General features: G+C 37.2%; 2 protein-coding genes across 3 annotated transcripts; one reads left to right on the forward strand and one right to left on the reverse strand.

The window, feature by feature from the left end:
• Window positions 1–452: 452 nt before the first annotated feature.
• On the forward strand, window positions 453–1,953 carry RpL22 (Ribosomal protein L22). Its single transcript, XM_077428646.1, has 3 exons — window positions 453–583; window positions 674–1,025; window positions 1,196–1,953. Exons 2-3 carry the CDS (start codon window positions 680–682, stop codon window positions 1,357–1,359), a joined length of 510 nt encoding a protein of 169 aa, XP_077284772.1. The 5' UTR covers window positions 453–583; window positions 674–679; the 3' UTR covers window positions 1,360–1,953.
• Window positions 1,763–8,213, reverse strand: LOC143910254 (putative aconitate hydratase, mitochondrial). 2 transcript variants are annotated; one of them, XM_077428644.1, is made up of 15 exons: window positions 7,857–8,213; window positions 7,457–7,540; window positions 5,385–5,531; window positions 4,926–5,304; window positions 4,762–4,848; window positions 4,249–4,427; window positions 4,059–4,181; window positions 3,782–3,979; window positions 3,586–3,705; window positions 3,325–3,505; window positions 3,097–3,246; window positions 2,788–2,989; window positions 2,494–2,712; window positions 2,289–2,418; window positions 1,763–2,211 (listed from the first exon to the last, which is right to left on the reverse strand). In XM_077428644.1, the coding sequence occupies exons 1-15, from the start codon at window positions 7,887–7,889 to the stop codon at window positions 2,071–2,073; spliced, it is 2,373 nt and encodes a 790-aa protein (XP_077284770.1). In that variant the 5' UTR covers window positions 7,890–8,213; the 3' UTR covers window positions 1,763–2,070. The 2 variants fall into 2 exon arrangements, with proteins under 2 accessions (XP_077284770.1, XP_077284771.1); XM_077428645.1 differs by having other exon boundaries at window positions 7,457–7,525; window positions 7,857–7,889.
• Between the last annotated feature and the right edge of the window lie 3,185 nt (window positions 8,214–11,398).

The raw sequence follows: 11,398 nt of genomic DNA on the forward strand, positions 1-11,398 counted from the left end.
ATGCGTGTAATTTATTTATTCGGCAATATTACGTGTCTTTAAAATTATTAGAATAAATACATTGAACACGTATTTATTTATGCAATATGTGTGCGGTATTTTGTTACAAATATTTTGTGGAACTCGAGAGTCGGTTGAATACCAAATTAGTATTTCAATTTTTTCTTACATTTTGTGTCGATTAAAAGAATGCAATTAAATGATACACTGGAACGGTGGCATGATTGGCATGCTGGATATATTAAAAATATGTTTTAATGATTATATTTTTACTTAATTTTAGGTATTTAATTTGGAGACGTTGAATTCAAAAATCGTGACTGACCTCAAAGAGTTTGTCGAAAAACATAGATTTGTAATAGTACATCGATGAATCATTTGTATTTTGTATTACTATTTTTACGGTGAATAAAAATTTCAGAATGTTTATGTGGTTGAATTGAATTTAAAGTATCGGTCGAAATATAGTGTGCTGGTTGACGTTCGTTTGGTGTCGCGACCGGATGAAGTGGCGGTCGTAGAGTTGCGTTGGCAACTCTGAAGTCGGCCATTTGGAATTTCACGTGGTTGCCGTCCGCACGTGGTGAGTCTCTCGACAGTCGCGCACAGCGCTGAAGACCAGGTATCGGTATCGAGGAGGACTATTCATTAAGTGTGGGGATCGTGGTTTCAGGTCAAGATGGTGAACAAAGTAGCCACGGTGAAGAAGCCCCCGGCGGCGTCGGGCGTGAAGAAGGCGCGCACTGGCAAGGCGGCCGGGGCTTCGGCTAAGCCCGGCGGAGTGCGCTCCGGCGGCAAGCTGGCCAAGGGAAAGGGCAAGGGCAAGCTGCGCGGCAAGGGCCAGAAGAAGAAGATCGCGCTCAAGTTCGTGGTCGACTGCATGCACCCCGCCGAGGACAGCATCTTCGACGTGGCCAACTTCGAGAAGTACCTCAAGGAGCGCATCAAGGTCGCCGGCAAGACCAACAACTTCGGCAACCACATCGTCATCACACGAGACAAGAACAAGATTGTCGTCAACGCCGGTTAGTCAAAAATCCCACACCCAATGTGTTTGCAACGTGACGTTTCTCGTATAGGTTATGTTTCGCGCGGTCGCCCATAGACAACGGCTCTCCGTCCGAGTCAATAGACAACCGCGAGTGACGTTTATGTAATTTCACCTTTTGTTTAATGTTTGTGTGTTTTGTTTCAGATGTTCCCTTCTCGAAAAGATACCTCAAGTATTTGTCCAAAAGGTACCTTAAAAAGAATAACCTCAGGGATTGGTTACGAGTGGTCGCTTCGTTCAAAGACACATATGAACTAAGATATTTCAATATCAACGCCGGCAGTGACAACGAAGACAATGAGGAATAATCTATAGTTACAATCATCGGTGGAATTTCATCGTCTCCGCCAAACCATACTATATTTTTTACGTGTTATAATTTGTAAGAATCCGGTATGTGTTGACCCATAAAGGATTGACCGACAATATGCATTTTTCTTTTATTCCTGAAGACTTCCAAACGATTGATTTTATTGAGGGGTTGAGACTTGATACGACGGCTACTCGAGACGTTTTGCTTTATTCTTGAATATATATCTTAAATTGTGCCGTCATCTATGACAGCGGACTCAGATTAAAAAACAAGCAATATTTCACCGCGAGCGTCTTGTCATGTCTTTGTATACCCTGGTTGTGTTTTCATAATTATTTTGCAGAATCTTGAATTGGAAGGAGAACGGACAATTTAAGGAATATTTAAAACATCAATTTTGTTGACGAAATACTAAAAAGAAAATAGTTCACTTTGTACATTTTTTTATTGTCCTATTTTTGATAGAAATTCATTTAAATTTTTATTTACAAGTATGAATATTGAGTTCTTTCGCGATTGCATTACCTACATTTACATATATAGATATATCTAATTGAAAATATTTTAAATAAATCACGACTTAATCATCAAATTTTTAATATCACAAAAATGGTGAAAAAGATTAAATTTAAGCATTCATGACTACAAATAGATAATTATGCAATTTCAATGTAAAATTTTAAGTAGTCTCTAGAAGTTAAGTATTTCAATGTTTGCTGGCAATCTCTTTCATTCTGTTGAGTGCTGATCCAGCCTTGAACCATGTGATTTGCTGGTCGTTCATTGTATGATTCAATGTAATCTTGTCCACTTTTCCATTAGATTGTTTAATTTCAGCTTGAAGAGGCTAAAAATTAAATACGATATTAGCGATTCGTTACAGTATTTATCAAAGTAAATGAGAATAAATATTTATTAATCTACCTTTCCGGGAGTTAATCCAGCCAAGCCGAGGAGTGATATTTTGGAATCGGGTTGTACTTTATCGTAATCTGATGGGTTGGCAAACGTCAATGGAAGCATTCCTTGTTTTTTAAGATTCGTCTCGTGGATTCTGCGACAAACATTTAATTGAAGTTGATAATATAAAATAATTAAGAGATCTCAAAACAATCAAAATTATAGATACCTGGCAAAAGATTTTACGATGATAGCTCTGCCACCGAGATGTCTAGGTTCGAGAGCGGCATGTTCCCTAGAACTACCTTCACCGTAGTTTTCATCACCGACAGCAACCCATTCAATCCCAGCCGCTTTGTATTGACGAGCAACATCGGGAACTCCACCCCAATTATTAGTTGCTTGATTTTTAATATTATTCACTTCATTGTTTTCGTAGTTGACAGCCCTGGAAATGAACAATAAGATATTTAGCAAATAAGTAAATATTGTTTAAGAGAATAGGGATGTTCGATAGACATACCCGATGAACATGTTATTGGAAATATTGTCGAGATGACCTCTATATTTGAGCCACGGCCCGGCAGCAGAGATATGATCAGTTGTACATTTTCCTTTCACTTTGATGAGTACAGCCAGGTCTGTTAAATCTTTACCATCCCATTTCTTGAAAGGTTCCAAAAGCTGGAGGCGTTGTGATTTAGGGTCAACATTTACTTTCACACCTATAGACAGTAAATATTTAAATGATGGAATCTATGTTTACTAATCAAAAGAAAAGATAGTCATACTTAATCATGCATTCAGTACTATTTTGCTATAATTAACTTACCAGATCCATCGGCGGGTGGAGCTTCATAAGTGTCCTGGCCAGGGTCGAAACCGCGAGCGGGCAGTTCGTCAGCAAAGGGATTTGAAAGCTTGAACTTCTCGCCACCAGCACCAGTCAGTTCATCGGTAACGGGATTGAAGTCAAGGCGTCCTAGAATTTAAATTTAAAACCTCAGTATTTCACGAATAATTAACATATAAGTAAATTAAAAAAAATGTTGAAACCAACCAGCAATTGATAGAGCAGTGACGAGTTCAGGGCTAGTTACGAAAGCATGTGTGGCTGGATTGGCATCGTTTCTTCCAGTGAAGTTTCTATTGTACGATGTGACAATAGTGTTCTTTTCACCCTTCTTGGTGTCTCTACGATCCCATTGACCGATGCAAGGTCCACAAGCATTAGCCAAGACCTATTCAAATAAAAGTACTTGAATTATTACTTCTTTCAAATGGAGTTTTCGCAAATGCGAGACATTCAATTTAAACATACGGTGCCTCCGAAGTCTCGGAGAATTTTCGCAATTCCGTCACGTTCAATTGTAGCACGGATTTGTTCAGATCCAGGAGTTACATTAAATGGAATTTTCGATTTCACACCATGTCTCATTGCCTAAAAGTTTAAGATGAATAAAATTATACGCTTCACCATGAATAAAATAAATAAATTGACTTCAAATGATTCTAACTTCTTTGACGATGCTAGCGCATCGTCCCATGTCTTCGTAGGAGGAGTTGGTGCACGAGCCGATGAGACCGACTTTAATTTCATTGGGCCAGCTATTCTTTTTGGCAGTTTCTCCCAATTTGGAAATAGGATGAGCGAGATCAGGTGTAAAGGGTCCATTGACATGAGGTTCCAAAGTCGAAAGGTCCAATTCGATGAGCTGAAAAGTCAGATATTTTTAAGCATGTACGAATTTAAATATAAATTGTGACGTAATTGGTGAAAAGAACAATCGTTACTTGATCGTAAGGTGCATCAGAATCGGGTGTCAAAAGATTCTTGTACTTGTTAGCTTCTTGTGCGATGCTATCCCTGTTGGTTGCTTTCAAATACTTCTCCATTCTTGAGTTGTAAGGGAAGAGCTGTAAAAATATTTATGTTTATTATTTGAAATTCAACTATTTTGAGACGAAAATATGAAATATTTACACTGGTGGTGGCTCCGATTTCAGCTCCCATGTTGCAAATAGTTGCCATGCCAGTGCAAGAAATTGTATCTACGCCAGGACCATGATATTCAACAATGGCTCCAGTGCCTCCTTTCACCGTCAAGATTCCAGCTACTTTGAGGATGATATCTTTCGGACTCGCCCATCCCTGAAGTTGTCCTATTACAGATATACATAGTATAAAATTACTATATTGAGATATACATGTGTACAATTACTCATATTAATTATAAAAACAATGAATGATGTGCAGACTTAGTGAAATTATCACATGTGCAAAATCTGATAATTTGAAAATATCAGATGTGCAAAATAAATGACAGATTGGATGTCGAGGTTACTAATAAATTGTTAAACAAAATCAAATATTACGCAAACGTAGACAGTATTGGAAAATTTATATGTCAACGTTTCTAATTATACCAACAACGTAGTAATGTGAATTGTGTATTTGCAATATTTATTATGGGTAGTGATTTATAAAAAAAATTACCGGTAAGCTTTACACCAATCACTTTAGGGCACTTCAACTCCCACGGAATATTTGCCATTACATCTACGGCATCAGCTCCACCGACACCTTAAAATAAAATCAGTTTTATTATTATATATCAAATTATACACATAACATTACATTTTCACTACAAATAAGCTTACCAATGCAAAGGCATCCGAGACCACCACCGTTTGGCGTATGCGAATCGGTACCGATCATCAGAAGTCCGGGGAATGCATAGTTTTCCAAAATGATCTGGTGAATGATGCCAGAGCCGGGTTTCCAGAAACCTACGCCATATTTAGCTCCAGCGGTCTCGAGGAACTTGTACACTTCGCTGTTGATGTCTTTTGCGCGGCTCAAATCTTGTTCACCACCAATTTGAGCTTCGATCAAGTGATCACAGTGGATGGTTGACGGTACAGCAACCGTCGGCAGACCGGATGAGATGAACTGAAGCATAGCCATCTGGGCGGTGGCATCTTGCATAGCGACACGGTCAGGTCTCAAACGAAGATAGCTTGTGCCACGTTCGATTTCCTATTGGCATTTTTTTTAAATATTATGTTATTGAATCTATCTGAACGATGGTTGCTAGTATTTAAAGTACTTGTACAAACCTGTCCTTTAGGATCATCCAAATGAGAATACAAAACTTTTTCCGACAAAGTCATTCCTCGGTTTAATCGCTTCTTGACGATTTCCAAATTTTGAGACAGTTTGCTGTATGGTAAATATGCTGTCTTGTCGAATTTGGACATGGCTACCTATTAAATGAAAAAACAAACATGATATATTTTGCATATACAACAAGAAGAGTATAAAATTGATGATCGTTTTAAACATTATTTCATTGTGGAATAACTTCTATAATTCATCGTTTAATTGTATCATTCAAAATGTTCTATATATCGATCAGATAACAGCTTATATGATTAGTATTCATATGATTCAAATTGTGAAAGATGGTCGGGGTTATGAACTCTTAATTTGAGGTCAATTTTTATTGATAGCACTACAAACGCCTTCATCAACAATAACTAAAATTCTATAATAAAGCAATATAGAGCAGTGATTTTCAATCTGCTTATACTTGACTCGTGAAAATAGGAGAAACATTAAAACCGGTAAAGCAGAATTTAAAATCATTATTTATATCATACATTGTAGTATCTCCAGTTTACATTGTTAGCAATCGAAATTTTTATTTATCGTTTTCTTGTACTTCCCAATTACAAAAAGCCAACATCTTATTTCTGAGCATGAAAGTACTTGTTCAAAACTCCCGCGAAAAAACATTGGCTACGTCCACACTACCGATATCTACACCCGATATTCTCGAATTTTCCATATCCACTTCCCATATTGCAACCTGTGGTTGCTAATTAACTGGTTATTGAAAAATGCGCAAATATCGGTAGTGTGGACGTAGCCATTAAGTTTGTTTCCAAGGCTAAACATCTATACCATATATGCAAGCTAAACCACCCATTTCTTATTTTAGAGCATAGTATAAGCTCTCGCAGAAACCGCTTTACTTTTTCCCTTCTTTAAGATTTTAGTTTTGCAGATTCCAAATTTCATAGATTGACTATGAATTAAAATTTTGATCGTCATATATCATTCAACGGTGGTTAATTAGTGAAAATTTTTCGCAGACCAGCAAAAAAAAGTGCTGCAGAACGGCAGTTAAAAGCCACTGACATATGTATATTTTGATAGATATATTATATACTGGGACATATTTGTTTCTTGAAGATAATGCTCCATAATTTTTATTATAATTTACAATGCAAGATTAAGTCTGATACAACGATAAGTTGTCAAGTATGGTTTGGAAACAAATACACTTGTGTAAACAAGTGTTTCATATCTACGAAATATCATATATTAAAATCGGTTTTAGTTAGCATGTAATCGTTGACTTAAGAGGTTTTTGTTGATTACAAAACATTAGCTCTTGCATATATGTATGTATGTGAAAAACTATTGAATTTAACTATATATTTGATTTGTGTGTGATGAAATATTCACAACTTCTTCAGAAAGAAAGGATAAATAAGCATTTTGAATACTTCAATAATGGTATATTTAATTATGAATCGCAAGTCGTTTATTTTTAATTATAATAAGATGTAGATTGCCTTTAAAACATTTCACCAAGGTTTTAAAATACTTCAATATCGAAAAAATATCAATCAAAAGATCGGTTTGTAAGATTTGATATCAAAGATTCAAAGTCAATGTGGTATGATAGATAATTTAATACACTTCTAATGGGTATATTTATTTTTGTCAAGTTTTAGAACCATCTGAAACTTGTTGCGTAGTTAGTGGAATTAAAAGTGAAAATCGATCAATTATGATGAAAAACCATAGGACACAGAACAAGTAATATAAAATGAAGTTAATGATTTAATATATGTATGTAGATTTGGCAATAATGAGTTTCATTATGATACATAATCAAAGGTGATATTAAAAATTAATTTGTTCAATTAATTAAGAACCATAAATGTAACAACAATGAAATTGCCAAAAATAAACCGATGAAATGCAACATTTAAAATTAATTTGAAAATGAAAATCTATTTTCGGTTCACTGGTATACATAACAGTGTTGAAATGTCAAGCAGTTACATAATAGATCTATTTCAGTACTCTCATTGCAGAATTTGAAGAAAAGTCTCACCTGAGCCGCGGCTGCTGATAAGGGGGACAAGCTGAAACATCTTTGCTGGATTTCAGACAGCAGCAGAACCTTTGCCCTGTTACCCTGCACATAAAAAACAAACAAAAAAATTGACAAGAATTCTAGATTCGACGGTGATTATGCAAGAAGGGCATGAATAATTGATCGAGTGCAATTACACATCGATCCGGTGTATGTAGATATACAAGTATACTTCCAGATGAAGGTTTTTCCAGTGTGTGAATTAATCGGTGTTATGGAGATGAAATTAGTACGAGAGTGATTTGTAAAGTGGGCGTGTAGTCGACGAGGGATAAGGGATGAGAGATGATGGACGTGAGGTGTGAGGTGTATGGTGTATGCTCTGGATGAGGTGGTGACGTAGTGGCAATTTCGTTACCTGGCGATGCAGTACTCTGACGCAGTGCGCCATGACGGTGTGAGGGTTGAGGTTTGGGGTAAGTGTGAAGAGCTGGAGACCAGACGCCGGAAGCGAACCGAAGCTGAAGCGGCCCGTCCGTACGGCGCGAAACTGGCGCGCCTCTGCCACTACCTTCGCCGCTATTCGTATCGTATCGAGCAGTTGAGCACGTGCTTTGGCCCTAACACCTACACTTATGCCCGCCAATTAAATCTACGTATTATGTTTAATTGCGTTGTTACTTCACAGCAATTGTAGTTAAAGGTCTGTTCATACCTAGTCAGCACGTACCGACTTCAGCAGGTATCCGGCCGTACGAAAAGTATTCTTTGGTACATTTTGTATGGGTATATTCATACCAGCCGTCACGTTTACGCCACGGCAGGCTTACAGCAGTACCCGACATTTCCTGTTCATACCTTACAGCAACATCCGTCAACGTATCGTATCCGTTTTTTAGGCCATCGTGGAAATATACACGCGAATTACGTGCCATGAGTCTGCCGCTTTGCTGTTTTGGACCAATTATCGATAGTGACAGTTGACAGCTGTTCAATCTTTCGAAATGGTTTTGGCGCAAATATTTAAAAAAATTTAAAATGTTTTACGGAAATATTTAAAAAAAATTTGTTCATCATCCACAAGCTCCTTATACAGTGTCCAAAACTCTCCTTCGGTTTTTCTATTTTTTAACATGGGATGCACATCAAAACGCCTCCGTGCTTTTTTATTGCCTTCTTGAGCTTCTTCTTCCAACAAAAACGCGATTATACATAATTTTTCGTTCGATAAACGCCGAAACATTTTTGCTGACATGTATTCTGACGCGTAGCTACGAATTCACGTGTATGCATTCATATTGTAATTTGTAAGTACTCGACAATACGACGTAAGCAATATTGCGCCGTATCGTCATGGCCTGTGATGTATAAGTAAGCCGATTTTGCCTTGCACTCGGTCAAAGTGATGTAAGCGTGACGTGACCGCGACGTGTAGGTAGATATGAATAGAAATGTAATAAAATGACATATTTTAAACGGAGTCGTGCAGTGCTGAAGCCGTGCAGTGCTGTTAAGTATGAACAGACCTTTGACCGTGTCCCGGTCTAAGAAAACACTTTTTGTGTTTGTAAGAGGATCGTTTATTTTTGTTCAATTGTTACAATGGTTATTGTATGTACGAAGAGGTTGAGCTTCGGAGAAGTGAGCTGGTTGAACTCCCAACACCAGAGGTTCACTCTGGTGTTGGGAGCTGATGTTCTGGCTTGAAGCGTGCCGTATGCAGATGCTTTGTCTTCGTTTCCAGGACACGTGTTGACCTATTTTCGAGGCGCGTGCTCGGTACACGTGTGGTTTATAGCTATGGGGTCAGCGCCAGGACGTCGTTCGTTTAAGAATGCGGGGCATGTGCCACGCGTAAATGACTTTTCACTGAAAAGTTTTCAGGCATGTTTTACGGTTGCCCGATGACATCACTGTTGGGTTTCGTTCGTTTTACGATCGAGCAATAAACTCTTTCTTCTGGAATGGTCGAAGGGGACGTTGCCCTTGAATTATGCATGTTTGTACAGGATCGATGATGAGATCACTGGTTTTGATTCGTAATAGCACAAGTCGTGCTATATTCCTACAGATCCATACAAATGTAAGGTATCCAGAAGGAAACACGAGAACGCTAGTCTAGGCCATACTTCTGGAGGTGCTGGTTCAGCACTGTTCGTTCCCATTCTCCCCTTATATTCACAGACGCCAGCCAAGAACACTTCTGGTCCTCGACATCTTTCTGAACATAGTAAACATTTGGACAAGCCGGTTGCGTGTGACAAGAAATAAAATCGACCATCTCTAACCCAGACTGAGACGATCACTAGATTATAATACAAGGAAGAATTGTACTTTGAGGAACCTCTTTCTAAAGTCGCCCTCAAAACCAGGTCGATACCTCAACAGTCAATCCTCTCCGACATCGTCTAACAGGGTTGACGTTACAGTGACCTCCAACGATTTAAAAAATTTGGAACAAAAACTAAAACGATGTTTAACTTACGAATAAAATTGTGTATTTATTGGTTCGGTGGTTATTCCATACAAAGCGATCTCGCACATGTCACTAAAATCTCAATCACGAAATATCTGGCATCTTCCATCCTTCTAGAGTTGCGTACGCGTAGTATCATACTAACGAGAACTCGAGTGCCAGATATTCCGTATTCACAATTTTCGTGGCAAGTCGTGTGGGCGATCGTAATTATTATAAATGATTTATTATTGAATTATTAAAATTTTTTCAAATTTCCATATTGACAATAGAAATTTTACGCTTTTAAACACTGGCAACTTTTTATATGTACGAGTATGTATGATGGTAGCTCTGGAATCCGTTACTAAAACAATTTCAATTTGATAAGACTATCAATCAGTGGCGTAGCGAAGGGGGGGGGGGTCCGGGGGGTCTGGACCCCCCCCTTGGCGGATCGCGGTCGGCGGCAAAATATCCCACTCCTGTCGCAATTGATCGTTTGTACCATTTTTGGATAGTTTTTTTTATCACAAATACATGATAGATTTTTAGGACATAAACATATATAATACTTGAAAATTTCCAATGTTTGCTTCCTGATGGAAAAAGCTCTCAACCATCAAGTGTTTTAAAAAATAAGATAAAGACTTTGGGGGAAATTTACAACCAAGATATATTTTGTGGGCCTTGCATTCTATCTGGAGAGTTGGAAATGTGGTGACAATATATAAGTACTAGTGAAAATCGACCAAAAAACATACTAGCTGCAATTGCAATTTGCAATCCTTCAATATTCCCCAATATTTACATACTTCTAAAAATTCTAGCAACACTTCCGGTGACAACAGCCACAAGTGAACGGAGCTTTTCCACACTACTTGCTTTATTAAATATTCATAGGGATATAAATGTTAGTGCAGAAAAAATATTAGATATGTTTATAATAAAGACGCGAAGATTGGATCTGTGAATTTCGTAATTTTTTCGTAAGTATTCATTATTTTTATTTTATTTGAATTTTGTTATTTTGCCTTTTTTCCTGTCAAAACCCCCCCCCTTGACAAAATCCTGGCTATGCCACTGCTATCAATATATACATATCATCGTTGATTATGTTTATGTGGTGACCTTTCAATTTTCGAGTCGATTTTCAGTAGTTTTCAATTTTAACATTCAGGTTGAATGAATTGTTATAAAATTATAAAATTGTTGATAAAGAAAAATTTAATTATTTATACTTAAAGTAAAGTTGGTATTAAATAACATTATATGTATGTATTTTTGCAGATTATTCCAAGCCCTGTTTGTAGAATATTCAATAGATGTCACTAGCAAGGTTGAATGAAATCAGAACAACTAAGAGGTAAATAGTATGTACCTTTACAAAAATAGAAAAGCTTTAAATCTTTAAAAAAAATATTGCCATTAGGTTTGTTTTCAAGACTGTCAATTCGATTTGTATTATGGAATATATATTTTTAAAAGATAAATAATAGCTTAAG

This window comes from Arctopsyche grandis, chromosome 4 (genome assembly GCF_051622035.1).
Source record: "Arctopsyche grandis isolate Sample6627 chromosome 4, ASM5162203v2, whole genome shotgun sequence".
Taxonomy (NCBI): domain Eukaryota; kingdom Metazoa; phylum Arthropoda; class Insecta; order Trichoptera; family Hydropsychidae; genus Arctopsyche; species Arctopsyche grandis.

Bases quoted from the DNA above. Each gene is read 5' to 3' on its own strand.
- RpL22 (XM_077428646.1), top strand. From the start codon at position 680: ATGGTGAACAAAGTAGCCACGGTGAAGAAGCCCCCGGCGGCGTCGGGC. The intron at 1,026-1,195 runs GTTAGTCAAAAA...GTTTTGTTTCAG, and splicing joins CAAGATTGTCGTCAACGCCG to ATGTTCCCTTCTCGAAAAGA.
- LOC143910254 (XM_077428644.1), bottom strand. From the start codon at position 7,889: ATGGCGCACTGCGTCAGAGTACTGCATCGCCAG. The intron at 4,182-4,248 runs GTAAATATTTCA...ATATTTTTACAG, and splicing joins AAATCGGAGCCACCACCAGT to CTCTTCCCTTACAACTCAAG. The intron at 2,713-2,787 runs GTATGTCTATCG...GTTCATTTCCAG, and splicing joins TCCAATAACATGTTCATCGG to GGCTGTCAACTACGAAAACA.